The sequence below is a fragment of the Helicoverpa zea genome, chromosome 21 (genome assembly GCF_022581195.2).
Source record: "Helicoverpa zea isolate HzStark_Cry1AcR chromosome 21, ilHelZeax1.1, whole genome shotgun sequence".
NCBI classification, from domain to species: domain Eukaryota; kingdom Metazoa; phylum Arthropoda; class Insecta; order Lepidoptera; family Noctuidae; genus Helicoverpa; species Helicoverpa zea.
Window position 1 is genome coordinate 3,771,426 of NC_061472.1, and position 25,414 is coordinate 3,796,839.

General features: G+C 34.7%; 1 protein-coding gene across 5 annotated transcripts in view; it reads right to left on the bottom strand.

The window, feature by feature from the left end:
* Positions 1-345: 345 nt before the first annotated feature.
* Positions 346-25,414, bottom strand: part of LOC124640558 — a 289,989-nt gene continuing 264,920 nt past the window's right edge. For all 5 annotated transcript variants that reach the window (XM_047178361.1, XM_047178356.1, XM_047178357.1 and 2 more), the window contains 6 exons: positions 6,449-6,627; positions 5,484-5,635; positions 4,535-4,739; positions 4,102-4,263; positions 3,578-3,675; positions 346-3,386 (listed from right to left, as the gene is read on the bottom strand). In XM_047178361.1, coding sequence (XP_047034317.1) covers positions 3,143-3,386; positions 3,578-3,675; positions 4,102-4,263; positions 4,535-4,739; positions 5,484-5,635; positions 6,449-6,627 — 1,040 coding nt within the window. In that variant the 3' untranslated portion in view covers positions 346-3,142. The remainder of the gene's footprint in view (positions 3,387-3,577; positions 3,676-4,101; positions 4,264-4,534; positions 4,740-5,483; positions 5,636-6,448; positions 6,628-25,414) is intronic.

Here is a 25,414-nt window from a genome sequence, read left to right on the forward strand (position 1 = left end):
AAAATTGGTCTTATCAGATAAAACTTAAATTACTGAATTGAGGTCCCAAGCCAAGGATAATCGATAATCTATCCTATCCTTTTATCTATCCTGTGTCTTTGGTGTGAGTCGATTAGAATACCTATTTATTCGCACCTACAACACTGGAGACCTTATTATTTTCAGGATCATTACTTTTTTGGGATAGATACAAGGAACTGGCAAGAATGAAGGAGTGGGGTGGTTCCATAGGATTACGTTTGGGATGAAGGAAGTTTTTCTTTTAATTCTAATCTTATCCTGGCAGACATACTCCGCCAATTTCTCTGTTTCATTACAGTCCTCAGTTTTAATAAAAACAACCAATTTAAAATTCAAAATTTTATTTCCATTCCAAAAGCCAACATATTATAATGCAACCGATTAATCATACGCTCTCGAGCCCTTTCGAAGAAAGAAAAAATTAAATGCATTTCCGTCGCATGTCTATTTTCTTCCAATTATCTAGTTATACACTAAATTAAAAAAATTAAAAGAAATATGACACACTACTAGGGGCACTGACTGCCTTATTAAGAAAATTATAGAATGTTGGAAGTACTTTCGCTGTGGTTTTTTTACAATAATAAAATTTCAAAATACTAGTTACCCGATGGGATAAAAACAATCCAAAAAAGCGTTTTTAGCAAACCACAGGGAGAGTGTACTTAATTACATACTAATTATACATTCGTTATAAGAATGCGCCACTCAAGACAGTCACACTAAGGCATTTTACATTACATCTGTCCTGTAAGGACTTGGCTCACACATCGAAAGCATAACAACTTTAGTACCTAGACCAAAAGACAAAAAATCTGGAAAACTAAAATTCCAATTTTATATAATTCTGTTTTCAATATGATAAAGTTTATCTCTTTCAGATCAACCATTTAATTTTTTTACAATATTTTCAGAAGGTACATTTTGAGCTAAAATTAGAATATTTTAACCGTTAGAGAGACAGTTGCTAGTTTCTACTCTACATCCTTAATTGATACCTACAAATTTTGGATAAAATACTGTAGTGTATATTTAAATTGCCGAATCAATGGCATATTATAATATAATGTCTGAGCAACATATTATGAGCAAGTGTTGCCCACGCAGTAAATTATGTTGATTGGTAGAAAAAAATATGTAAACCGGTACGTAAAGAAACACAATAAGGTATGTTTACGTTTACGTATTTTTAAATTGAATATTCAGACTGAATACAGTCTGCCTAGATTTTGAGAAGTATATTTAAGAAAAATAAAAAGTATATAAACATTTAATAATAATATTAAAATGTCCTAGAAAATTCATGGCTAAAAGGGGAAAAGTATTATAATTGACATAATATAGTTATTTAAAAATAAATCAACAAATAATTGACAATACAATAAATAGTTACACATATTAAAAACTAAATATTTAATTATAAAACAGAAAATCAATAACAATGAATAATATTTTTATTTAATCAGGCACATCATAATTTATTCAATGGTATTCGATTATAATATTTGGATAGTGATTGATGAGAATAAAATTGACGAAATTATTAATAAGATTTGAAAATGATTCATATTGATTTATAATCAAGGCTCGTAATATTCACTATACAATGTACATACACTAGCAGATCAACCTATCCGAATCTGTCAAATTTTATCAATCAAACGTTAACCTTCCTTTATTGTGATAAGGTTGAAAATCTATTGAAGAAATTTGTCATTTGGAGGTAGGTTGATCTGCTGTCGTTTGTACGCAAATAGTTATTTTCACGGACCAATTACTATTGGGCCTTATATTTTTTGTGTATGTCACCAGAAAACAGTGAAAATGAAAATGTGTTTGCTATTTAGATTCATGGTTTTTCGTGATTGACACAATAAAATTACTAAGAATTATAGATATGTATTGAATCAAATGTTTGTTAAATTGAAACACTAGTTTATCAGTCTTTATAAATATTTTTCAGGTAAGGCCACGACGATAACTCATTAAAATGAGAACTGATAATTCTATTTCGAGGAAGAAATAAGTTGTCGTTGTCTTAAATGTTAGATTTTTAGTGACTTTTTCATTGAACTGACTTAAGTTGGGGCCTTAAACATGAACTTATGATAAGCCTGCTTGCTTAATTTGACTTGTTTTTTTTCATATTTGAGAAAGATTTTATGCTCTTCTCCCAAGCAATGGATAGTATTACAAAAGTCAAATCAAGCTAGCCTCTTTGGTCCCCGTTTTTTTATACCAGCCAGTGAATGATTCAGTGCGGTTGCTCTGTTGCAGGGCTATCAAAGGTAGCCTGCATTGATTATAAAATATTATATAAATATACACTAGGTATATAATAATATCTCTCACATATAAACCAGAATAACCCACCAAAACTCATGCCTGGTCACGTGAACTCATGAAAAAGTCATTAAAAATCTATTTTTATTGAAAAATATTGTTTTCAGCAGAATATCTGTCACACAGCGCATTCTCACCTATTTTAAGTAATCTATCAAATAATTGTACTAAAATAGGCATGCTTCTACTCTACAGACAAACTTAAGAAACGTTTGTCAATGTTAGTACATTATTACTAAAATATAGACTAACTATTTTGAACTTCATCTGATACAGATGATTTATTATTTTTTTGGAACACTTTTTCAATTTGAACTTTTTTTTGCTGTGAGCAATTAAAATGTCTAATAATGCGAATAGATCTTAATTAACTTCATCTTGCTAAACGTTAGTCATTCCAATATTTCGGTCACATCTATGTAGTTTAAAAATCTTCATGTTAAACATAATCATAACTTGGTTACTTCTACATGTCAGTACGTCATTTCTGGAATTCTCCATAGATACGTTTCTATGTTAGTAACAACGTCAATCAAAACCTTTACTCATTCTAACCATTGTCTAGTCAAAATGTTAGTAAAATAATAATTAATTATTGCTTCACGCAATCCTGACTTTCGTCAACTTTCGGAACGAACTCGTTCTACATTCAAAAAACCGTCACAGTTCCAAGCCGTTTGAATACTTCAAATTGGCGTTAGCACAAAAGGCGTGCTGAATACTGAAACCTTTAGCTAGCTAGCTAGTGATTGTCACGTGGGTTTGCAGGTTTAGTGGTTCAGACTGGGGGAGGGCCTCGTACGTAGCGGAGCTGTGGTGTGAGTGTTTGAGCGAGGGAGTTGAGGGCGTCGCAACAACGAGGCCTCTCAACCAGCCAAGCGGCCAAGAGTAGCGCCACGAGGCACAACTGTATGGGCAGTGAGGACCGCAGTACTCGCCACACCCAACCTCCTCGGGGACTGTAGTCGGGGTCGCCAGACCCTGTTTTGCTGCCGGCAACCGCAGCAATGCTGTTGTCCCTGCTGGGTAAGAAAAATTGAATTTATATTGATTTGTCTATAGATATGTAAATGGCTGAAAGGTTTAAAATATATTCGCCCAATTTATAACGTGTGTAGGTACCAGTGTCAGAAAAAGATTTAATGTTGTGTGAACCTTCTTGCAAAGTCACTGTGTGAAAGTTTAAGAGAATAATTACAGTAATGTAACTTACGTTTCCTCCTCAATCTTCAGATCCGGAATGCTGAGCTCAACTAAAGCGCGACACGATTCTTGTAGTGTACGCACTTCGTTCTCTGTTTGCTCCATACGCTGTAATAAATAAGAACATAAATTAATTTATAAATTATCAAACGGACGATTTATAATGCTTGTTTCAAAATGCTTTTCTGGTAACTTTCTACTCATAAAATAGAAAAGACGTCTATTAAATCGTTATGGAACAAACCGTCTTTAACTAATTAATTCTATAGTTTAGTTTATTCCCTTTAGCACTTTGTTTCTTACAATTAATACTTCTTGCAGAATAATGGATTTAAACAAGATTCATAACTAAAGTCACGGTAAAGATATATTTTAAAGTGTGCTGAAGTAAAATAAAAAAAAAATATCAGTGATCTTATGTTAACATGCATGCATGGGAAACTTAAATGGCTTTTAGGGGGTAGAAGAATATGTACCTACACTATATTTACAAACTTAAACTACTAAATATTTATTAAGTAATTAATTCCTCACCTTAGCAATAGCCCTCTGAGCCGGTGAATTCGGCGCCAGCGCAGCCTGCAAGCGCCTGGCCAGCTCTCGCAGAGCGCTCAGCCGTCGCGCGCGGCGCCCGGCGCCCTCGCTGTCGCCGTCCGATATACCGGAGTCGGAGAGCGAGTCGCATGTTGAACCACCCTGGAAGAAATATATGGTTAAGTTATGGGATCATGGTCTATTGAATATGACTGGGCTTTTGGAATAGATAGTACCTACATAACAAAGACTTAAAGACTACGGAACTGAAGGTTCAAGGTGATGGAACTGATGTTTAGTGCGCCTAAAGTTAGACCGTCTGTAAGTGCCATGAAAGGAGGACATAAAGGAATGATTTTGGGTCATAAGCTCGCCCTGAAAAAATCCACAGATCCAACTAAGTACTAAAAGCAAGAAGTATTCTGATGCTTACCTTCTTCTTATCCACAAGAGACGCGGCCAGTTGCCTAATTTGGGCGGCGACTTCGGTCTGGTCCCCAGTAATGGCACCACGGTCCCTCAAGGCTTCCAGAGTTGCCAGGTCACCTCTCAAAGCACCTTGGAGTTCTCTAAGAGCACTCTCCCATTCTGCCCAAGCACAGACTGCTTTTTCCAAAGATAGAAGCTCGTTTGAAGTCCTGGAAAGATTTTAAGATTAAGAATCCGCTAAAATTGCAACAGGTAATTTACAGTATATTTGAATTGATTTTGGCTTTCAAGAAAATGAAATCTTTTAGTAGGTATTTTTCAATATGAAGATTTCAGTCATTTAAAGTTATACAGACTGCATAAGTTTCAGCTTCAAGTTTAAAGTAAAAAATGTGCAATAACCTTCTCACATTATTTTTTACCAGCAAAAACGAGACATGCTCATTCAAACAATGTCAATGTACCCATGACGAACAATGAGAGGAGCAATGATTCACTCTAATACTTAGGTATGGCTTTACGCTTCAGTAGTCAATAGATTTTGTTTATCTGTATCTCACGACTTGTCTCCGTTTAAGTCTTTTGCTTTTTGTTTGAATGAATCACTGTTTATAATTCATGTGACTATCTTGGGAAGGTGAAGTCAGTCTTTTCTTGTGTGAAATTCAAAGAAATTAGTACTATGTTTGAATCTATCCATCGCTTCTATGTACTCTTTTGTATTAACATAAACAAGAATAGGGTGTGTAATAAAAGAATTAACAACAGCTGGTTTGAATGCTTAACGAGGAAGTCTTATTCAAACTTATGTGAATTGAGCAGTTATTATACTTCTGTTTCTTATAACAGCGCTTTCAAACTGACAGATTTTTGCTTTATGGATTGTGTCGCACATAGACCAATCGTCTCAGGTTTGTATTTGCGAAAATGTGATAATTATCAATTCTTCTTACCGTTGATGAGCATCATCCCACGCAGATAGCAAAGCTGCCAGATCAGCACCAAGGCCGCCGTCATCATTCTCCATGTCTCCCAGAGCACGACGCACTGACACGGTCAGTTTTAACATGGATACCTTGCATTCTAGCAGGCGGGATAGACGCTCCTGTGGATGAGAATATGACGTTAGGATTATTACACATTATACTCATTAGTTAATGAGTTATATACACTTTCGAAGTAGGAATTATATCTAACTAGATACCATAAGCGCTTTCACTCGCGTCTTATAGGAATTATTCTGAGTACCCGGATTAAAAGTATCCGATAGAATACTTTTAAACCTACCTTTCAAGAATGTCATAAATATAAGTAGGTATCTTAGTACTTAGTTCCTGAGTCTGAATTTGAAATCCAAGGGGAGTTCCATATGACTACATATTCTGAATATGAGCTCATTTGCAAGATTATCTCGTTTGGTGTATAAAGTGACACTTAATTTTGAAGTGGTGCTCAAAATGCTTATCAAACTCGTATATAGACAAATATACTTGAGTAAGACCTTAGCGTTTGAGTAATCGGACGTAAGACCGGTACTGTGTAAACTAATTAACTAACCGGAATAGATTACACTAATAGGCGAACAAATTATGTTCACCACGTTAAGCAGCTATTAAGACACTAGAAATTGTAGGTTCATTATGATAAGCTTGAGTCTGTCTATTAGTGGCCACATAGTTATCTATGGGTCGACATCAATCTTAATGTTCTCTGTCTCACTAAAAGTAAACCTTATATTTATGGAGGCAGAAAGAGAAGAAGTGATTGGATTGCCACGGCATATTGCTACCGCATTTAAAATTGCAGCGATGTGAAAATGATATCTTCATTGCAAGACTCCCAAAAAAGAAAGGCTGCTGTATATTTAGTGACACAAGAGATACTTAGTAAATACCCTGGTTAGGGCTACTCAACCTACCTTCAACTCCTCAATCCTCCTATGCAGCTGAGCTCTGGTATGTGGCTGAGGGGCGCAGTCTCCGGGCTCGCATATATCGTCGAGTGTCTCCCGGAGCGCCGCCATTTCCCTGCGCAGGCGTCGCGCACCACCGCGTCTGGTCGCCGCCGCGCGTAGAGCTGACCATCTTGCTGATACCGCTGAGGAAAGAAAGAAAGAAGGGGTTTAATTAAATTGGAAATTAAGAAAATAATATTTTTGGGCAACTTTAGGGGGTAATCATTTTCAATAAGTAAGATTCTGTAAGTCCTTATCGAGCCGTTCTGAAAACACAGTCTAAGTAAAGTCTCAATAACTTGGTAAAGACATGCAAAAGTACCAAAGTCTTTGTCCGAGAGTCCATACATTGAGGTAGGTAATCAAGACGTTTCTTCAAAAGATCAAAGACAGCAAAAGAGCCCATTGAAAGTGCAATCTGGGCCAATCTGTTGAACACAAAAGCCCTGCAGAAACCTGCAGAACTCAATGATAATGACGATAAAAATATAACATCAAAGAGTTATCCCGTTCATGCCTATACTTTGGAAAAATTACTTGCTATAGTATCCATTCCAGAGTTCCAATTTTCTTATACGTACTTTAATGGTTTAACATTACACTCCAATTCCATAATTACACTCCGAGAGATGCCGTTAAAAATACGCCTTGTTTACTTGCATAGGCCATAGGATGCGCGGGCGCAAGTGGGTCGGTTCGCGTCCGCTAGTATATCAGTTAGTGGGTTAATGCGCCGCAATAATACTCGTTGAATGCCAGGTGACGTGCTTTTGTTTTATAGGTTTTATTATAATGTATTTGTAGTACTGGTTCGAGATTTCGAATGTTGAGGTTAGACTGGACGGCGTCTAAGTATTGAATGGGTTTGATGCGTTCCAGTTCTTTCATGTTTCATGAGGTGTGAATGGGGCTTAAAGACAAAGCTTCATAATCAGATTTACATACTTAATCCTATTAATGTGATGCTTATATTTCTCTCTGTGTATCCTAGATCAGATGCCTAAACGATGTTGGAAGGCGGTCGTTAAATGTTTTTACACTATTTGCTCTACGTACGACTCAAAATAACACGAAGTAGGTAGGTACCTTCAGTAATAGCATGATTTATACAATGGTACAATGTTCACGTGCTGACTTTGATCTTATGACCTCTGGCGCATTGCTAGTATGCACCGATTTAGCTCAGAAACTGGATATTGTAATACAGTCATCTATGTTGTCTTTTTAAAAGTGTTTCTATCAGTTGTTTATTAAGTCTGATGTCAATACTGGCCTACATAAACACCATAAACTAGAAAGCTTGAAAGGACAATCATAAATATTGCCAGCTGTTTGAAATTCGAGTGTTGCCACAACACAAAATTAAAACGTCAATAAAACTTGATTAATGTCGTCCTGTCCACCTCTATTAGTGATGTTACCGTTACTTTTAAATATTTCTTTCTAAAGGAAACAGATTAGGTAAACAAGTTTATAAGTCATTCTTTGTAAAGTTAACACAACGATTCTGATCTATTTGTGGACAACGAAAATATTGAGCCAGTTATAAATATACTAAGAAACGAAGTTGGAACTGTCACTTCAGTAGCAGAGTTATTTGTTTTTGATCATAGAAAAACATAAATAACTAATATAGTAGCTACATGTGTTTATCCTTAGTGAAAAAAAAGACTGAAGGCTACTGAACTTTTTAATTTAAATTAAGTGAATCCATAGTCAGGAATATTTCATGAATAGAAATAACAAAAACATGGGTAAGTACAAGATATTTCAGTAAACAGGTTTGAGAGAGTAATTTTATGAAATGGCAGCTATACGAGTCAATAAAGAGTTTCGAAAAGAGGTAATAAATAATAATAATACATCGTAACCAAGAGATGCTGAAACGTATAAAACAAAAGAAAACGAAACTAATCAAATTAACAGTATTGAACAATACACCTAACAGAGTAAGTAATAAAACAAGAACTATCAGTTACGACATAACCAATAAATACAATTCCTTTCTCCGCAACTGCTGCACAAATTGCAATGCAATTCCATATAATTATAGTGAATTATGCACGTATGCCTCTGACTGCATTTATCTGGGTACAGGCAATACTTTAATTGGCATTATTAGGAAATTGCACGACAGATAAATACGAGACTTGTAATATGTAACATGAACGAGACTGAATCAAGTAACATGAACACGGAAAATATTTTATTTAATACCTATAATACCTGTGAATCACAAATATAATGAATGATTTGATTTGAATAAGTGCCCCATTTTGATCTAAGATGTAAAATTGTATAAATGATGAATCGGGAACTCTTAACTTTGAGATTTTGCCGTTGATGTTTCTAATTAGTTAAGTATTGAAACGATTTCATTCAATTAATTATGCAATCTAAAAGTTCATAAATATCTTTTCTACATCTTAAAATAACAGTGCCAGTAATACGATTAAATTATTCAATGAAACCAGATTAATTCCATTAACGGAGATAGCAGATCAAATTGTAAATTGACACAACGAAATAAAAATGTGCATAAATAATGATTGTTGCATAATACTACTCTTATACTCGGACAGCTAAATACTTGAGGAACTATAAGTTATAATATTATACAACTATCATCAAAGAAGTCGAGTTTAGTGGAAAGGAAACTCATTCATAAGATCTGATAGTTAACTTGCAACGGAAATTGGCGATGTCTCGCTAGACCTATCTATTTATAGACATAACTGCAAAACCCGACTTAGATTACTCTACAGGGCCATATAATTGAGGAGTAAATGTACGCGAATCATGAATGAAAGATTAAAGTAATGCTAAGATCTTAGCTAGCCAATCGGAATTAAGTACCTATCTGATTTATAATTATGTCTGTGATTCGATTTATTTTAATGAGATCCAAGGTAAAGCATTTTCTGTGTAATAGAACTTTCAATTTTCTAGTAAGAGCTGGGTATACCTATGATTGATGCTGGCAGCCATTTTTGCGCGATCTCATACCATAAACAAGGCTTTCTTTAATAGAAACTCAAACCACAGATATGTGAGTGTTATATTTGTTTTAAGAGTAGTACTTGCGAATTTACGCAATCATAATTCAATTTAACCACTTTTGTTAAGGAAGAAGTAAAACGAAAAGGGCCTTGTTTAACATTCGTCGTAAACCGACCATAAATCAGGATAGATACGACAAAGCCGGCGCGTGCGTATCGAAATAGCGCCCTAAATGTCACTGGGTCCCTGAACTTGTGTTGCACATAATATTGCTAATTTGAAGTCAACGAACTTGGGACATTTCGCAAATGTCTAGACATCTGTTTTTGGTTGGGTCGCTTCCAAATAAATCTGTGCCTATTGGTACAGGAAATTGGGTACACGTTGTGTAGCCTACAATGAGTTTTATTCGACAGTGTGCAAACTAGGATTCCTAATATGAGTTTCGTTCGTAGTTTATTGATTTTGACTGTATTTTTAAATATTGACTGAATGCAAATTATAAACGATATTGAGTTATGACTATAAATTTCAGACATAATTTGTATCGATGTATACCTAAAATGATATTTTTATCTATTTTCAAACACACAGAAAACAAAATAATTTAATGCAAACGACACAAATTCGAATACAATATAATTTATGTGGCAATTTAGAATCAGTACAATACCGCATTTGCAAGAACATTGTGAATTTTCATACAATAGGAGCAGATTTGTAATCGATTTATCAATTCGAACATTCGATTATTGGTTAGTCGCAACGCAATCGAGTAATGCAGCTGTATAGAAGGGATGTGACGAAATCTCCAATTTAATTCGAATATGGAGCAAACAATTTTGCGTCCTGAGAAGAACGGAAGGCAATTTGTTAGACTAGAGATGTAACAGAAGTATCGATATTGCGAAGTTACATCTTATTGAGGTAATTCAGTATATTTACAGATAACTTCATGCGTATTGTTGTAGAAATCCGTAAAAAATTGTATGAAATAGTTCTATGGTATCTGTAGGTAATGTTACAGTTATCAAAACCGTAAATAGTAAAATTTTTACATCATAACAGAGCTAATCTTATCTCGAAACGGATAGCATATTTTTACTATTTTAACTCTGTAACAGTCTAAAATATTATCGATACTTTTTCCGGCGCCCTATTCGCAAGTGAGTCATTCGTCAGTCAAATTCAACGAGCTATTACGATTTCCTTTTGTGTGCGGGCAGCTTGAGAACTAACAGAACGTTCCTCGTTCAAAATCTGCATTCTATTTTCAATTTTAGTCGTTATTTTTGAATTCCTATCCAACATGGTGGCTAATTTGCCGCCATAAAATGACAGTTCTAGGTAATGGTTATGTATGATTCTATTTTCAAATGTTATTTTATCTGCAGGATGTTAAGTATGTCCATATGGTTGGAATAGCATTCTTGTTCAAGCCTGAAAAACGTTTGTAACTTCTTGCTTTATTCTCTTTTACAATAAGACGCGCGCGCAGTCTAAATTGCCGAAAACTGTTTTTATCGTCAACCGTTATAAAGTCAAGGTTGAATCGTGTTGTCGATACGGGGACTTTTCTGTGAAATGTTTGCATAAAATTTTGCACTTGTTATCGCCTTTTTCAGCATGGAAAGCGTATAAAACATATACGTTTGTTGAACAACTTAATTATGTCCTGTACGTAAATGGATAAATAAATACTAAGTGGAACGAACATGTCCGTCTTTAACACCAGATCTCGTTACTGCACATGTAAATCCGGATTACAAGAAATACTAAGCATTTCTTACGAAAATGAATACATTACGCCGTATGCGGTGTTGCCAGTTGCAACCTGACAATCTCACATCCTCGGTGAAAGCAAACAAATTGTAAAGTAAGCGATTACGATGCGCCCGCGCACCTCGTAAACTTGCCGCATAAGGAATTCTTAATCGGTCATCGATATGTGCTATAGACATCATTAACACTTCGACGTGTCAATTATTTGTTATAAACAAATCATTTATTCAGGAAATCATTAAATATTACAATTACATCATTGTTACAATCTTTACAGATTAATTTTATCGCGTTATCGAACATCGATAACTTTACTGAAAACATTAGATAGCCACGGAAACGTTATCTACGTCTACGAAATTATTATTGTAAAACTATTCATTCAAACATAAATGTGTATATTCTAAACTTAGCGGCAACGATCATAAAGATGTACAAGAGGATGAGAATATTTTAAGACAGATCTCACAATACCTGGGTACTGTACGTAGCAATCCATAACGAAGCTGTCAACTCGATCATGCGCAGGATTCGACGGCAAGGTCGGCTGCACGACTGTGCACCGCGGCGCTCACGCACACATTGACTACAACCTGGCGAAAACGCCACGGCTCTAACGATGACTAACTAGCAAACACTAACAATAAACTATTTCACCAAATGCAAATCCAACTTTGTCTTTTCGTCATCTGTTACAATAACCCAAAGTGCACCTATTGAAGAATACAATAACGTCTCAATTGCAACGTTCAAACGCCACACACTTGCAAATAAGGTGTGATTGACGGAAAACTAACGGTAGATGAAACAAAGTTATACTTCTAAATGGGTCAAAGGAAAAAGTGCCTTGAGACGAAGCTATTTCGTATTTGCCTGACTGCAGAAACAACGTTGCACAATATAAGTACAACGTTACGAATGCAAGGTGACCCCGCCGGAGATATTGAGTTTCTTCATAGATCTCAGAGATACTGTATTCAATATGAATAGAAATTATGTATACAGAAAGGCTAACTTGTTGCAAGGAAACCCCTTGGGAAAATTGTATGATATTCATCCAGTGGCGGATTAAGAGTATCCGAGGCCCTAAGCACAGAGCCTGTGTAGACCCCCTATTACTTAAATGGAAATAGAAGGTTGAAGAAATTGACCGAGCAAAGCGAGAGTGATGCACATGTAGTTTCAAATGCGCGAGCGAAGCGAGCGCGAAATTTTTTTCGGACTCGTACGGAGGTAAAATTTATCCCAAACGTACTTAATTTTTTGTTTGTTGACAAATGCAAAAACGAAGGCACATAGTTTCTGAATACGCGAGCGAAGCAAGCGCGAAATTTTAATTATTTTTATTATAAACTCAGAACCAAAATTACGTACAATGTAGCCCAAACGTACTTAACTTTTAATTTGTTGACAAATGTAAAAACGAGGACATATAGTTTTTGAAAACGCGAGCGAAGCGAGCGGGAAATCTTGATTATGTTTTAAGACTCAGAACTAAAATTTCGTAAAAGGGCTACATTTCAAACCTTCATTTCTTTCTGTTGGACAAGTAAGATGGATAACGTAAGATCGATAACAACGTCCGCGGACTTAACCGGTGGTCCGCGGACCACTTGGAATGCCTCCAGGCACCACCAGCCCACCACCACCAGGACCACTGATCTAAAGCATCCAAAATTTTCGGATATGTTTGTTATATTGCACTCGTAGTTACAGCGTGAGCTTCCCAACGACTGTACGATAGCGACTTCGGAACGCTATCGTTGCCTATTAATTCTTTGCCCAACGATGAGTAGAAGCCGAAAAAAAATTGTATAACAACTGCACAATTGAAAAAAAAAATCACTGCGATCGTACAACAATCTACAGCACTGCGACCAATCAAGTTTAGAGGCGGGGGTGTATGAAGGGTCACTCCCGAACTGCTCGCGCCTTGTGATTTCGGATATATTGTGGATGAATCTCGATAAAATGTAGGTATAAAATGAAACGCCAGCAGAGGATGGAGGCCCCTGGAGAACAGGGGCCCCAAGCACGTGCTTGTTGTGCTTATAGGGTTAATCCGCCACTGTATTCATCCGCAGCATTTAACAGATTCAATTTATGTGGCTTCATTAAATTTCCAATTACTGGAAAGTTAGTGAGCACAGAAAGTCGATGCGAAGATAATCATATAGAAACTGGAAATAACAAAGGGCACTTAGTTGAAGGTAGAAACACGAAACAAGGACTTGGTATGAAATCTAATTAAGATTTGACACAAGCTACTTCACATGAAGATATCACTCACGAAACTGTCCAGTGAAGTGAAGCGACGGTTGGGCGAATTAACAAGCGTAGTGAATTTGATACCAGAGGTTATCAAGACGAGGTCTTGACCGCAATGGAACAAATGAAGTCATAATAGAAACTCAGAAATTGAGACGATGCGGCCTTGTATAGATACGATAACAAAATAAACAAGACAAGATAATGGAATAACGGAGAAGTGTGTTAATATAAATGAAAAGAATATTTGACCTCGTATTATACTTGGCCGTTCACTGACGTTAACAATACCAGTTTTCATGAACAAAGCACAAAGCTAGACAAACTGAATTTCATAACAAAGTTAAACCTAAAATCTAGAATCACGTTCCACAGACTAATTTCCTTATTCGTTACGGGACAGTTAACTTAATTAAAAGCTGCCAGCGTGAAACAGGATAAAGATTTATTACCAGAACAGGTTATCTGAGAGCAGTTTAAATCCGGGCAGAATGATCTCAGGATTATATCGTAATCACCTCCTTGACAAGGGGATTCAAAGTAACGACACTATCGCAATTGAGTTAACGTAAACGCTGGCAAATCAAGAATTACACACAATTGCTGCCGTGACAATACAAATAGAACTGAGTCCAATCTTCAATCATAAAAGCCGAAGAAAAAGATAATCTTCGCGAGATATCTAAAGATAGCAACACGATATAGCTAATGCATCTTTATGAAAGTAAATTACCGCTCTTCATAAAGAAACTCATAACACTTCCTTAAGTAGAAAATAAAGCTAATTAAATCATCTCACTCCATATGTTTGGCATCATTCAATCACGCAACGCTTTTACATACCAATTTGTGAACGCTGCCAGCATATTAAAACAACGTAACCTATATAAATATACTTGCCGGAACTTATGCCGTGAATCAAATCATTAATTTATTGTATAATAATACTGCGTCACGTTATAAGAATGAATTAAATAGGAATTCTTTTGGGATTGCATTGCCGTTATTCGGTTATATAATGTTTAATTAATGCGACTATATTGTTTGCGTGTGGTAACAAAGTGAAATTGATACTTTTTTTAAACTGACTTTTATAGCTACAGCTACCAATTGTTGTCTGGTTTCCTGAATGAATGACATTTGGGCAATGTCGTGTGCATTATATTCGCAGTTAACATCAATTGTGTCGTGTCTCTTAGCCAATATACATTGTCCTTGCCAGTTATATTGGCATAACAAGTGCCAGTTTTTGCCAGGAGTTGCGCAATGGATGCAGTTGCCACATGGGAAACGTGGACAAAATTAACGGTAAAAATATAGCCGTCATCGCTAGCTGACCTACTCACGATTTTGACTGCACTGTTAATTATAGAAAACTTCGATTAATCCTCTATTGTTTATGGATATTATAGACAAGATTAATGCGTTATGCTCGTGTATTTATAGACAAGATTTAATTTAGAACGGCAGTACATACCTACACACAAAGAAGGGATGCATTAAAAACACGTATATGTACCAAGTGGGCTGCATAAATCTCGACTCCATGTTCCTGTATGTCATGATATCCAACTACTAGAGGAGTGAAAATGATACATTTGCAATAGATGTTATTCATTGATAAACGGTGTATGATATAGTGTCCCAACATTATTTTATACGACATTTACACCGCTTAGATTTCATGTAAACTGGCTCAAGTCTTGCTACCTGTTTTGTAAGTAAATATGAACACTATTTCAGTGTTTCTTAATATAGTTTATTGTGCAGTACGCCTAGTCTGATATAAAGGCGATTAATAAGCTGAGAGGTTGCGCAATGCCTAACTTTGGTAATTACGGTACAAATTAAAATTATAATTAAGTAAGACGTTCGCTACGCTTCTCTTTTGTTCTCATTTTGGTCCATTTTTTTTGTTATAAAGCATTGTGTGCAAAAGTAAGGTTATCTGCAAATATGCTCTTTTTTAACGACGTCAAAAATCATCAAATGACCCCCTCCCGCTATGAGTTAACAGTGGCGAGGGAGTGTCAGACTCTTACTTACTAAAAACCGTCGTGTTCCGTCATAGGCCTTTTATGTTCCAGTCCCTTCTTCCTACGACCATCCTCACAATTTATTATCTTTCCCCACAAATACAAGCTATTCGGAACAAGGCAATTAAGGTCTATTTCCTAGTCATCAGCTAACAAACCTTTGTTATAACCCACGCATCTGATTCATTATTACGCGAACTTTCATATTGTGCAGCCATTGAGTAGGCGATCACCACGAAGGTTTTATTGCGGAAGATGCTGGTGCTACAGGTTTCAGTAAGTATTTCATAGAGAGTTCTGAGGATCAACATGTTTTAAAATAGAGACTTATTCATCGTAACTCAGATAATTGAAAATCCTTTGCAGGAATATACTGTTTTTCTATTATGCCTATTGAAAAAGTACATTCTGTGATAGGTGAAGCCTGAGTTTTTGTGTAGGATTTTTCGTTATTTTTGTGGATTTTTAGAGTTGAATCTTCCTCTATTAGCATTAACTCATAATTTCTTAGAATTGTGACAATGTTTATTATATTTTCATCCAATTAACTATACTAATGGACGGCAGTTCAATCTTAATTACAAGAGTCGTTCACAAAGACAAGTGTCCAGTCTACAGTGTAGTGTTATTTTATGACAAGTGGCCTCTAATACATTCTTAATCCTATACTTCTAATAAGTACCTAACAACTTATAGAGAAAATGGCGAAGCACGAAGATGTGGTGCACGCTGTTGACAGGCGTAGGACGAGTGTAGGCGAACGAGTCCTATCGGGTCAAGTACACTGCCTTAGGGCTTATTTAAACGCACTTTAGCTAAGTAAATACAGTGCTAATGTCTTAAACGAAATACCTTGACAATAACGACGGATATAATCAATCCGTAAACTATCTAAATATGTATTAAAATGCCGGCAGCATACATATTTAGTAGGTAAAAACCATAGTAAAGAATTTTGGTATGCTATGAATTTATTGTTTTTGGTCGTAGTTTTTTTTTGTACAATTGTAGTCTGTGGTATGATCGGACATGCGCAGGTGCAGTAATTGGATTTTTGCATGTTAGAAACTATTTCTGCGATATTTTCTTCATACGTGGTATTTTTTGATAATTAAAATAAACAATTGGTATTTCTAAACCGTTATGTTGAGTCTATGACTTTTTGACTTTATTGTGTAATAAATAGCTGTACTCGACGCACACAATTATTTTATAAAATCGTTTACAAAAAAAAAAACGTTTAAATCCAGAACGCACTGAATAACGCAGACAAAAAACAAATGAAAAAAAAAGAAAGCTACTCATAAAAAACTGTCAATAAAAATAAAGCTATCCATTCACTACGCTACTGAAACAAAAATGTATTACGACTAACATTTGGCAATAACTCACCGACTTCCTCATTGTTCGCGGTAGCGGTAGATGTCGCAGATAAGTTCATTTTGACAACAGTATCACTGTGATATAATGAACAGGGTTCCTTCAATACATCACTTTCACACCACACTATGTAATGAAGAGCTGTTAGATAAAAATGTTAAGTCACTATTTGAACACTGGTAACATTGTGTTGGGGTAAAGGGGCTTATTGTCGGCACTAGAGTTTTTTATATTTTAGAAATAACATATAATACTTTTATAAATAAAATTAAATATCTACATTAATAATCTATGGCAAAAATTTTTGAGACTAAATTGCTTCTATCATAGGAAGGTGATTACAGACCCTTAATTTAATGCAATATTGCAATCATACAAAAATAAAAGTACCATCAGGCAAAGTAATTAATTTTAAATCTTAGGTTTTGGCAGTAAACAGTATAAACTCAACTGAACCAAAACAATATCCAGTGCCAACAACTAGTTCTTTCACCCCAATACAAAAAGCATAGACCTATCAGTTATAGTTTTAAAACAATGATGCAACGTCACGACTTATTTTGATCATTATCGGCCGAAGAGGTCTTAATTGAAATAATGATAGTTATTGAACAGCTAAATCATGATTTAGTGAATGCGCATGAGTTTCAGTTTTGAGTTACGGTTACATCATAAAAAAGTTTTATTACTTTCGCTTCAGAGATAACAATGTTGTGCGGTTTTGTTGCTGCCGTAACTACAATAAAAAAAAAATGTTCCTAATTTAAAATATTATTTACCTACATATATTGTAAAATGTTTTTTTTTGTAGTGAGAGGCAATTTCAAATTAAGAACGAACTTCTTTTTATATTCGGTACTATGAAATATATACCTAAATATAAAAGGTGTTTTGATATATTATTTATTTTTAAACTATATTTCAAACTGGCACGTGCTTTGTTCTTGTTTACATCGAAAACAATTTGACCAATATTGAAAATGGAACGCGTTCAAACGTCAAACAAGCGAATCAATCACTCGGAAACAATTATAGCCAGCCAGTAATACATCAGAGAATTCAATGTTAGCGGTACTCCAGACGAACTAGAATGTCCGCTTGTGCCGTTATTCCGACAAATGTAATTAACGGATAATCTTTAATGACAATAGAATGACTGTTAATGATTTATATCTGACATTAAGATACTAAATTGGTTTGTTTTGGTTTTAACATTCGAATTTATGTTTTGAGATGTTGAATGAATAAGATTGTTGCCGAATTGAACTTTGTCTTTAAACTTCAAGGACTGTTACAAAATATGCTAATAGTAGTTATTTTATTTGAAAGTTTGTGTTTTAATAGAATCTTTATAGAGTAAAATCTTGGATGTAATCTGATTTAAAAATTAAATACAGGAACTTAATTTACAAAGCCGGCGGAGTATGTCCAGTATGTCACCGTGATTAGCAGTCTACTTGAGTGGAAGTGAAACTGTCGTAAGTAACCAACATGTATGATAGAACGAGTCTCAAGCCACTTTCCTTAACACGACACACGGATTCCTGCCATCAATTCTAAACTAAAATATGGACATTAACTTAGAAACTTAGAACCAGGCTTTAATTAAATCAACGTCAATAAATCTCTATGGATACGCAGATAAAACTAATAAAACCATAGACTTAAGTGGATGACATAGAACAAAGTAGGCACTGGCTATAAAATAACGGTGTTCTTTTTTCAAATTTAAAACCACGAAACTTCATAAAATAAGATTTAAAAACAAAACTATAAAAATTAAATAAGACATTGAACTTTATGTGCAAACTTCAATTTAAAAATGTAATTAATGGCTGCCCATAATAACAGACTAAAACAGTAATTTGGTGCTCTTATACTTATTATGTTATTCGATACAGCATTTAAGCGGCTCGTTCGAACTTCGAAACAAAAAAAGTTGAACATAACGAGCACAAAAAAAGTCTCGATTCACTCGACTAATGGGTATCGATTAGAATATAATTGTAGTCAATTGTAACAAGGTGATCAATACTGACCTATAGGAACTAGATCAATGTCACTTGTCTATGAATAATAAGTAAGGTTTACATAGAAGGAGGTTTGACTTGCAAGGAGTGGCTCTGATCTCATGAGATGACTGATGTACCTACGTAAAGGTATCTAACGAAGGAGTATTGACCTTCGATTCTTTTGTAAAGGCTCAAGGATAACTTGTTTGGAATATAAAGTAACCTGAATGTAATCTTAAGGTAACATGTAAGTTATTATCAAAAGAGACATATTTTTTTTTTTTTTTTTTTTATCGACGTAAAATCATCAAATGACCCCTCCCGCTGTGGGTTAGCAGCGGTGAGGGAGTGTCAGACTCTTACTGACTAAAATCGTCGTGTTCCGTCATAGGCCTTTTATGTACCAGGGCCGCGGTATCTCTTTCGAACAACCCGCAGCCCCGGAAGAGACATAATTTTGACATACAATACAACCAAAGAATGTTGGGATTTGAAATTCCATACTTCAACAAAAAAGAATATCTATAAAATGTCCGTAAGATAGAAACCTGATCGTAAAACCATAATAAAGTAAATAGCACTTGACGTATTTTATATTTTTTAAGACTACTGGGTTTCTCATACACAATTTACTAGTTCTAAGTATGTTGCATTAATTACGTTAAAAAAAAATCTAAAAAGAAGATCTGACCGCAAGAACATAAAATAATAAAAAGCAATGCATTTTATAATAAAAAGACAGCTTACGAAAATATTTGCGAAATAATTTACAGCATTCGACCTTTCAGCTCATAACTCTTTGTTTAAAGATGAAGAAAAAAAAATTGCATGCAAGGTGCTGTTTTTGCTTGGTTATGCAAATGTCAGGTACCAAAACCAGACGCTAATGTTCTGAGGTTTACAATACATAAATTATATTTGAATAACGCCTCCGCTGTTTCGCGAGAACAAATATTTTAAAGATCAAAGTTTGAATGACGACGATGAAATCTGCAGCGAGTAATTTTCAAAACATATGTATAGTAATTTTGTTTTTTGAATTGTCTGAAGAAAAATATCTGCAATTAAGTAATCTAGCTTAAAGGAAGTTTACAAGTAAAACATTCCTCTTAGATAACTCGCAACTTGAAAAGTCGACAAACAATGCTATCAATACGGAGCCATTACGAACAATCTAAGCGTGCAAAACTACTAAAACAAAATGGAAACATTCGACAGTGTCTTGTCCACTAATGCATTTACACTAGCATAGATTATTCAGCTTAAGAAAGAGAAACTAGTTACACAATATTTTTACAATTATTACGTCACGCTATAGACAATAATGTCACAAATTATGGGTCAGATTGATAGAGTTGTGATTGATGCAATTTAGGTTTTAATATGATTGAGACACTTCGAAGTGAATTATGGCCAGTATTCGTATATTTAAATTGGGAATGACAAAAGACAGTAAGTGCATCTGAATAAAGTTATGATGACATGACAGCATTTTTTTTATCTAACTACTGAAGTTATTGTAGCATAGCCATTTTATGATTTCTTTTAAGAAATAATTGAAATACAAGCTTTCAATGCAATCATAAAATATTCTCATAAGACAATAATTCCACGAATAAAACTTTCCACGATTGTTATAGATACCTTTTCCGTTTTTATCGACACAACCGTCACTGGAAAAGGTTTCCACTTATATTTCTTAGTAAAAGTAGATTTTTTATTCTAAGTATAAGTACAATAATAAAGAAGTACAATAAAATTGAAAAGTTTGTCCCAAATTCAGAGTCGTAAAGCAAGTTCGTAATGTGTTTAAAAACGAGTTTTGTGTCAACATTAGGTAAAAAACAGTGAAAGTGATTACCTAATTCTAAAAGGTGTAAAGGTACTAATACGTAGGTAAACATCGACATTTTGAATCAGAATGCTTTTGGCAAAAAAATATTTGATAACTTTTAACCTAAGTTTCTTTTTATGGATAAACTTAAGAAACCTAAGTTAAAATAAGCGTGTTAAAAATATACCTTCATTTAAATCTATAATATGAGGAAAATTGTTCCGTTGTAATAATCGATAAGTTGGAATAGAATAGAGATACAAATTTAAGGTGTCTTGCGAAGCAAGAATCATTATTAAAAGTAGTCTTGAACCCTTGACCTTATGATGATAAAGGTGAACACATTATCGACAGAAAAGGAATTGATGTAATATTTATTGTTGTACAAGCGATTGGATATCTAAAAGATGATATAACAGATAAACTGGCTGGAGGGATTATTCAAATATTTGAAATGGTTAAACGAATTCTCGAATGCGATTGTGTAACGGATTTATTGCACTGCATCGATATCGAATGCCGAATGCATAATAAAATAGTTCGCCCACACCATGAAGTTTAAAGACTGCAAGTTCGAATCAATAACGCGAATTAAAATCCACCGAGAAACAATTTCTGCTATGTTCACAGCTGGCAATTTATAAACACTTCTGATATTATTCACCAAGGTCGTTTTAAGAACGTAGAAAATGTACGTAACGTTGACAATAAAACGCAGTTTTTCATTACCAACATAAAATACATTAAATCAAAATTAGGACACCGTTGCAACCATAACACATTGCCAGAAGCGAAAGTCAAATAACCACTCATGCGCATCCAGTTTCACTTAACGAGACAAAATGCAAATGCAATTAAAGTGACGAACTAAATGGTTACATTAAAAAACCAATCAAATTACATGTTTACGAAGAAATTGGCACTGTTTTTAAACGAACGCGAATCGGAAACGTAAACACAGCAACCGCGGACTAAAGCGACAGCCGACGTGCGTCGCTCCCCCGACCAGCTGATACACTGGTCCGTACCTTTGAGCACGAAAATACCTTCCAACCGCTTCAAGCGACCGATTACCAACTCCATCTATTAATACGACATTAATCATTAAACGCTTGCAGCGCTGCATTATCAAAATCTATTTATCGAATGATATCACCTTGGTGCTACACATAGAAGCATCCAGTACGAAATTAATGGAGTTATGAAGATCAGTTAATCCATTGTTTTGTGACTTAACAAAGGATGGGGTCATTTCTTGATCCGGTTTTGAGAAAGATGATCATATAACTAGTGCGCAAAGTCCGTTATTATTCACTTTAATTAAGATACAAGGCCTCCTTTATATGCGCAACAATGAGAAAATTATAAAATAATCAACACAACTTGAGAACGCGAAAGTAAGACAATGGCAGCAATTTGTTCCACAGTTTTGCGAAACAGAAGCGCACGATTCTCATAATGTGCACATGTGGTTGGTTAAAATTAGACAATAGAAACTAAATGATCACCAGACAAGACATACCTAACCAAATCTGAATTTCCTGACTGTATCACGGAAATCAAAAACTTAGTTCACAATCCATAAGTGTTCTTTGATATACAATATGCGTGTAGCATTATTTGTCGTGTCAATAAGCAATGCCATAAAATTACGAACAAGTAGCAGGCCAATGTTGATCTAACAACTAGAAAACACGCGACTATTATTTACAACAAAAACAAAAGGGAAAGAAATGTGGACATCCTAATCGACCAATTTGTATGAATCGCCTTTCATCGGCATGTGTCTGCCATAGCAATTACATTTCCTTTTGTAGGTATAGCTACCGTAACAGCATTCCTAATGATTATCCCTTCTTTAGTAACATTATAGTCTATCTCCTTGCAATTAGAGAGTACTTAAGTAATTAAATCGTTAGACTCCTTTTCGATTTCAAGAATATCCAGCCTTTGCAGTTCTGCGAAAGGATTGAATTGTACTTTACGAATAAGGCAAACGGAATTATGTGTTTGTCACGATGTAAAATGCTATGTTTATTGGAGGTTTCGTTTTGTACTGTTACTTGGATTTGCAGGATAATAATACTTGTTTTAGGGTCATCAACCTAATCATCATAGCCTACATTTGAGTTTTGTTGACGATCCTTTTTTCCTTATTGTATTTTGGGAACTGGTTATTTTACCCGTTACAGCCTCCTCAGATTCTTTAACACCTCTTTTCCGTAGATAATTTATTCGGGATGGCTAAGACAAGAATGCACTGCCTAATAAAGACTCAAACATTCGGTATCAGTTCAAGAGATTTCTAATCCTTTGAGTAAGCATAAACGATAACGTAAGTCAAAGCAATTAGCAGCCTCTTATCGTTATTTCTTTTAGATAACAATGTTATTTCTTGTTTTAGTTCACCTTCTACCATCGTTTCTCCGGCCTTGTCGAGATTGACATTACAGATGCAGATTTTATATAGAACTATTTTACTAGGCTGACAATAGTTGGCGCCATTGCCAAAGAATGCACTATCCGCCATTTTGTGTGACGTCACGGTACATGTTTAACGAGTTAACCTTGTGACGTTGGAGTAATTATACTGTTGGTCTTAACTCTGTATTTACCTAGGACTTGTTTTTTTTGTAATGTTTGGGTATTCTATTCTACTTCCTATTTAAAACAGGTACAATTGTTTGGATGGGAAGATGATACTTCAACCTAGTTTTCTAAACATATTGGGTGCTTAGTAAGCAGAAAAACTACGTCCTTGGATAAATACAAGTCTATACAGAGTTACAGGCAGAACGTGCAGTTTATCTGAAAGGGTAGCTAGAATCGATTTTTCTTGTTTCAATGTGTGAAGTTGCTGGCAGTTATACATTGGCTGACCGCACATTATAGGTAAGTTTATATGGATGACATCATAGTATGTATGTGTTTAAGTTACCACGCAGATTATTCTCTGACTTTATATCTACTTCTATTTTAACTTACTCATAATATTGCTTAAGTATTAACGGTACTTTGACCTACGACAAAGAGGTCGTAAATAATATATTTCGATCTTTTCCTATTAGGTAATATCTTTGTTGTCCACGTGCGAGAAGTTGTCATAACATCAAAATTAAATGCTTCGGTCACGCTCTGTTAATTTTGAAGATCTAAGCCGCTGCAATGTAAGGCGTGACGGCCAATTTAATGAACCAATGATCCGAACAATATATTGAGACATTTTGTCATTTGTTTAAAGAGAAGCCAGAAATTAAAAAATATAATTAATGAAAATAATGTCATGCGGTAATATTTCTGCCATATAAACAATTTTGACACGTTGTATAAATAATACTGAAAAATAAAGTAACAAAAAAACTTACATTTACGAGGTGCACAATGCTTTTTGTAATCCTGAACGAAAACCAAGACTCTTGTGCAAACCACCATTTTCACTACAAGTTGCCCCTTTAAAAAACAAAACAGTACTGACAATTTTCTAAGTCTAGTTACTAAATGATTATTTATCCTCCTATTGAAAAATGATGTCATACATCGTCATGCCATGTTTACATAGCCAGGAAAAATCTAAGTATGTTGGTCTTTCAAATTATTATACTTTGTTCCACACCTACTTTGTAAAATGAATTTGGTAATTTGACATCATAATCATAGTGCTTATGAAATCAAGAACGTACCTTTATTTTTTATCTGTGTTTGATTTATGATGACACATGGAACGCTTATGGCTAAAAATATTTTAAGAAAAGGTTAAAAGATGGACGGTTAATTAAAGGTAGGTGAGTTTTGATATGTAATATAAATAAATGGCTAGAAAATATATTCAGAGATCAGATATAGGATTATTTATTGGGATTTTACTAAGAGAGGTACGCACCTAAATCGCTTGTAAGAGGATGCGACTAAACCAAAGACCAATTAGTTTTGTGAAGAATCATTGGTAGCTGTTGAAATTCTTTACTTAATGGACAAAGGATCTTCATATAATTGCATTATGAATAGTGATGTTATGCAATGAATATAAAAATAATATTATGTAGACGCCAATTATTATTTTTTACATTTAGTATTCAGACCAGTTTTTGTATTCCTTTGTTAGCAGAATAATAATTACATACGTCATCTTGTGCTAATAAATGCATTATCTAGTGAACATACAAAGTCCGTCTGCAAAGTTTGCATACTTGTGTCGCAATGTAGATTTTGGGGTTACACATGACACAAAACGTTTTCGCAATTTTGATTAACAAGCCAATGTAATAAGGTCTAGAATCGTCTGGCATTGTTATGCAGTTGACTAAAATAATATTTATTTTTGGACATACATTTGTTAAAAGAAACAAAGTGGGTGCAGGGGTAACTCGTTCAAGATATATTTTTAGATAAAATTATAGGTACGTATCTATAAAATGTTTACTTAAGATTTTATCTACATATAAAGCTTTTAGGGGTTAAGCAAGTGCTTGAGAGTCATTGAGATGTTTTTTTCCTTTTTAAGAGTTTTATTTTAAGATACCCTTCTAGTTTACGGTTTTGGTTGGGTTTATCTGCCTTATTATTCAACGTAGTTTTATGGATTTCGAAATGTAAGGCTTTAAGCAAAAGCAGCAATTCT